We start from the raw sequence: 5,762 nt of genomic DNA, 5'->3' as shown, positions 1-5,762 counted from the left end.
TATACAAATACTTAACTTAGTCGTCAATAAGTTAAGGGTTTATGTCGCGACATTGTCAAAATAATGTTTTCAAAATTCCAAACAACAGTTTTGAAACCATGCTGGAGGAAATCTAACATAGGTGGGCTTATCCCCAAAACATTTTCAGGATATTCTTGCCATAATATTTGGGACTGTTTGATGCTTCTTGCAAGTTGCAACAGCATTACGTTAGATGAAAGATTTCGCTACATCATTTCCACATCAATATCAATATGTAAATAGTACATTCCGTATGAGTTAACAATCTGACTTGACCCTCTGCCTAAGCTTCAGCAGTTTATCCATACAGGGATTCACTTGGACCTGTGAGGCAAAGGATTGCCCCCTATATGGACAATTAATCAAACAAATGAGGGGACAAATGGTGTAAACAAAGCACCTGGCTTCGCCGGTTGTCTCTACCTTGAGCTGAACGAAGGACGGAGGATTCAACAACATTGCCGGTACATGCAATTGTAGAGATTTCAGTAACTGCCAAAAAATTCCAAACAATACTACAATTTACGGTTACAAGGTTGACATTGCTTCATTTGAGGTAAGTGCTCCCAAGAAACAAGAAAACATATGCAACCAAGGAGGTAAGAAGCTCAAGGGACCATGTAGGTGGGATGATAAATGTTGGGATAAGAGGGACCAACATAGAACCAACAATCCAGCCACCAACAAGTACTCCAAACCTGGAATAACACATGCGTAAGTAAACATGCTATGGATAAAAGGTCAAGGCATTGGCCGAAGAAAATTTCGCTAACCCAGTGGTTGATGCTCTCAGAAGATTCTTCATCTTGTCATTAAGGAAGTATATGCACGAGAAGAGTGATATTGCGAGCTGCAGAAGGTAAACTACATGTCAATACAGTGATCCCTAAGCTGGGAAGCTCTTCTAACTTCTAATATGTAAATATTCCAGGTCTAGGAGTTATCAAGCCTTGCATTGCCATTGCTATTGAATTCTCAGCTGTCATACAGAAACATGAGTAAACAGATGCACAGGGCAAGCATTGCCTATTGTGATTTTGTAGCTGGTGACTGGTTAGAACTTAATGATACTCAGTTTGGTACTTCTGTGAAATAAACAAGTTACATTTCATGTTTTTTAGGTTAATCTCCACAAGCAACCACAGGACTGAAACATGTCATCAAACAACAAAAGGCAGACCTTCAAAGGTCAGGATAATGAAAGCATATACCTGGAATGCAGGTCCATTCTCAGCAGAAGTTGCTATGCTCCATCCAGCGATGAAAGCAAAAAAGAATAACCTTTTGGAAATAATATCCATTGATGGTACCTCAAAGTATCCAAGAAATGCCTTTACCCATGACGGGGATTCCTCGACTCGCTTTAAAAGCTTGGTTTTCAGATTAATTTTCGTTTTCTTCCTATACTGGTAGCTCTTCATTATTATCTTCTCATAAGCACCTTCAATAGCTTCTTCACTTGCCTCGTGACCAGCATACTGTTGAACTAGAAAGTCTTTTGCACTCCTGATCTCTTCTTCAGATGCATCACGGTCAACACCAAGAAGCTTGTAGGGATCTCGCTCACGGTATCTTCGGAAGACAGGAGCATACTCTGCAGAGATACACATACACTTTGCTGACAAGGCCCCCAGATAAACAGAAAGGATGGAGCATATGAATCTGTACATTCTTAGCAGTGACAATAACAACTGAGAGTTGCAAGAAGAACTGTGGAAACAGCTAAATACAAATCGACACAAGCTATAACAGCTAAATGAATGAAAGTTGTCTACCTACAAATTTGCTTTTCATGTCAACATTCAAGAACAAAATATTACTTATGAGCAGAGCTGCAGACTGTATTTAATTTTGTTACTGATGATGATTATAAAATAGGTTCCTCCAGACTTCATAAATTTTAATAAATCCCAAGGTGCAGACTACATTTACTTATGTATAGTTGTATACGACAGCAAGTCAACAATGAAATAGAAACATATCATTTTAGTTCTCTGTTACTAGAATACTAACTTCTATTTCAGCTAACTAAACACTGCAGAAAAAACATGAATCCATTAGCATGATCGATCCCCCAATCACCGCCCCAAATAACAAAGATATAGTACTGAAACAGCAACGGCATTCTGTGTTCGTCAGAACTGCTATTCCTTCCCAGTGCCTCTAAATTGTCCCCATAATGCGTATGCATCTCTCCTCTGTAAATTATGTAGTGAAAAGTTTCTAACCAATAAATGTTCCTCTAAAATCTGCACCATTTGCACACATTGCTGCAACTCCACACCTCCTCACAATCACAATGCAACTTATGTTCAGGTCACCCCCAATTAACATTATTATCAGTTATTAATCAACAGAAAGGCAACTCGATTGTGCACAGCCCACACATATTATTCCTTGCCTCGTGCACCAGCAACGCAAAGACCACCTACAGTACCATCCTTTGATTTTTGCGAATACCTACAGTACCATCCAATCCTATACCCTCCGAAAATAAATCAGCGATGGCATTCACATGGGAGGCAGGGTCCGAATAATTATCTTACGGTAGCTGAATCCGCTGTCTCCGGTGTCGCTCGAACCGGCGCCGATAGAGAGGCTCATGGAGCACCGTACCGCCCGTAGCCGCGGCGGCAGCAGTGAGATGCCTCCGTGCACCGCCACAGACCCATACGCGCTCCTGCCAATGCTGCACCCAACAGAATCACAGGCGCAGGGTCTGGTCAGAAGCCCAGAAAAGAAAAGAGAACGGGGATCAAGGAATCAGGGGGTTTAAGGCTGTGCTCACCGACGGGGCGGCGGGAGAGGGCGGGCGAGGAAGGATGCGGCGGTCGCCTGCATCTCCGACGCCGGCGGCGGTTGAGAGGGATGCGGCGGCGAGGTGGTCGCGGGCGGAGGCAGACCGCCGTGGGAGGGAAGGAGATGGGACTGGATAGAAAGACGAGACGGAGAAGGGGAGGGGGTAGGCAGGCAGGTGATGGGCCTGTGAGGCTTGCTTTGCCACCTACGGAGTTTAGTGGGCCGGGCTTTGTTCGCTTCCTTTTCCATTTTGAGTTGATTTGGGTTGTTTTCAAGGACGCTCCATTGGTGAAGTTTTTATTGGTGGTCGGATTTATAAAAAAAAAAAGGTTTTTGGTAGTCCTATGTCCATTGGTGAAGCCTCCTTCATATCTACTGCATTAACTCAATCAAATCAAATCAAATCTTTTGCAATGCATCCGTTGGTGGATGTTGATTGCATTAATAAGTTAATTGCATTAACTAAATAAAATAAATAAATCGCATCATACTAGCTACAGTATATGTCAGACAAGGGAAATCAAATCAAATCATTTGTACTAACTTGATAAAATAAAATAAAATCACTTCTTGCATTATAATATGATGGGTGTATATATGGGATATGCCGGATACGATTGGTGTCGTTAGAATATGTATGCCCCGTTGCAGCACACATGCATTTAGCTAGTTTCTATAAGGTAAGAGTAAGAATTTGCATTGATGCTGGAAGAGATTTTGAATTTGTGCATCTTAAAAAAAAGACCTTTAAAAATAGATATACTTAAAACAAACATGGCTCTTAGGCATGTGAATCCGAAATAAGTCCTCCCAAAATGTAAATTGGACATCTCACACTACTTCAAAATACTTGTTTCTTGGAATTTTGAATCCATGGGATGGAGGCAAAGAGAAACATCGTAACAATACAAGGGAGATGGCCAATCATGCTTGCCTATCCTCTAAACAAATTTCAAATTTCAATCTCTAGGAGAAGGAAAGGATGTCTTGCCATGCATGGTATGTCTCTCGATGAGGTTGGTGGATTTTGTGGTAGTGGTTATTTCCCCTACGATAGTCATTTTTTGCGTAAGATTATTGTAGGAGTGTCTTTGAATTGCAGGAATTCAAAAAATACACGGATAAATAAATCACGAGATGAGATGTACTACAGAATTTTGAAACTCATAAGTTTTTCGTAGCGGTGCCTTCTGGATGGGTCACCCGAAATGAAGACAAATAAGTTGTACAGAAATGGGGAGAGAGTAAAAAGAGATGAAAAAGTGCATTTGACTAGAATAAAAGGAACGAGGTATGAGCTCATGTTAGACTTCCTACGAGATTATGGTCCCAAGGAGTGTATTCTATAGGGCTTTGATAACTACAATCTTGGGTATGTCTAGATGGTGGCTAAAGCTCATTCTACCAAACAAATTGTCCATGACCAAAATTTCGGTGTATGTTTCGATATATTAGTTGCCAATGTTTTGGCATGCCAATGCATGCTTGCCCACTTTAGTTCATTTTTATTGCTAATTAATGTTGGTTAACTCATGGAGTAGCAAAAGTTTGACCAAAAATTTGGCTAGCCAAACATGGTAGGTTAATCTTGGGGTAAATTTCCTAAGGATCAAGTATGCCCAAAAGTTTGTATCGAAATCGTGCAATCCAAACGGGATAGACCCTCAATTTGTTGTTCTAGAGCTCATACTTTGCTGCAACAATTATTGTCAATTTCCGCATCATAAAACTGTTGCTGCCCCGTGAGTTGCAGCACGAGCCGCCTGTACGTTTATTTGTAGCACAGCCTGTTTACCTTTTTGCAACATTTAATACTGTTCATCTTACAAAAACAAAATACTCCTATATGAAATCTCAGAGATATGAAGGCGAACAACATATATATGTCAGAGCTCAGAGAACAACACATGCATGGATTACATCTTAATGTTCGAGGAGATAATCATATTTGCAACACATGATCATGATCAACTGCAGGCAGGGAGCTAATCGAGCAAGTAATGAATCATCACACAGGGGAGAAAAAGACGGATAGATCGATCTTGCTTGCCACAAGGACACATCGATCGAGAGACGGGGCTTCCGTTGCCGGCGGGTCAGAAGGCGAAGAAGCGCTTCTTGGCCTTCTTGACGGCGCCGCCGTGGCCGATGGAGTCGGCGGCGGCGAGGTTCTTGGCGATGAGCTCCCGCGCGCGGCGGCTCCTGATCTCCACCCTCATGCTCTCCGTCTTGCCCACCTTGTCGTAGCACGCTGGCGACGCCTCCTCCTGGTCCTCCCCTTTCTTCCTGATCAGCCTGGTCTTGATGCCGTCGACGAGCCTCGCCAGCTTCCCCATCGTCGCCGCCGCCGCCTCTAGGTTGTGGGTGGGAAATCTACGTAGCTATACGACTGGAGTACTGGGGAAGACGACGAGGGATAGATGTAGATGGATAGAGAGCGCGGCTGAGGTTCAGATGTACATATCCATTTAAATGCGGTCGCTGATTACTGGGGAAGCAGTTTACTTTGGGCGGAAGAGACGGCGGTGGTGGTGGGTTGGGACTCGTATGGATGGATGCGTGCATGCATGAATGAGCTGGGTGCCGTTACTCTCCTCCGCCGGGGGTCACGTTTGGCAACACTGCTCACTTCCGGTACGGAGCACGTGCCGGAAGCCGCCGGAGCCGGAGGCCGATGGCTGACAAGTGTCACCTCCTCCAACTGTGGGGCTCCCCCTGGCAGTGACAACAGGTCCGTCTCCAGAAATTTGAGCCCCAAGTGCGAAATAGAAAGCAAGGCCCTAAAATCTTAAAAACTGCATATTACTAAAGAGCCAATATAAATCAAGCATATAACTAAAGAATTATTTGAGTCCAAGTCAAGTCGGCAGGCGGGTACAAGCGCGAAGTGCTAGCTCCTTCTGTGTCAGACGTCATGCTGATGACTATCGATTGTATAGGAC

General features: G+C 43.4%; 2 protein-coding genes across 2 annotated transcripts; both read right to left on the bottom strand.

Annotated features, from left to right (window-relative positions):
* Nucleotides 1-210: 210 nt before the first annotated feature.
* Nucleotides 211-2,964, bottom strand: LOC123396561 (protein CHAPERONE-LIKE PROTEIN OF POR1, chloroplastic). The gene is made up of 5 exons (XM_045091464.1): nt 2,810-2,964; nt 2,568-2,710; nt 1,233-1,615; nt 795-871; nt 211-719 (listed from the first exon to the last, which is right to left on the bottom strand). Exons 1-5 carry the CDS (start codon nt 2,860-2,862, stop codon nt 569-571), a joined length of 807 nt encoding a protein of 268 aa, XP_044947399.1. The 5' UTR covers nt 2,863-2,964; the 3' UTR covers nt 211-568.
* Nucleotides 2,965-4,679: 1,715 nt separating this feature from the next.
* Nucleotides 4,680-5,360, bottom strand: LOC123397724. Its single transcript, XM_045092262.1, has one exon. The coding sequence runs from the start codon at nt 5,154-5,156 to the stop codon at nt 4,917-4,919; it is 240 nt and encodes a 79-aa protein (XP_044948197.1). The 5' UTR covers nt 5,157-5,360; the 3' UTR covers nt 4,680-4,916.
* Between the last annotated feature and the right edge of the window lie 402 nt (nt 5,361-5,762).

The sequence above is a fragment of the Hordeum vulgare genome, chromosome 5H (genome assembly GCF_904849725.1).
Source record: "Hordeum vulgare subsp. vulgare chromosome 5H, MorexV3_pseudomolecules_assembly, whole genome shotgun sequence".
NCBI classification, from domain to species: Eukaryota; Viridiplantae; Streptophyta; class Magnoliopsida; order Poales; family Poaceae; genus Hordeum; species Hordeum vulgare.
This window is presented reverse-complemented; position numbering and strand designations above follow the sequence as displayed.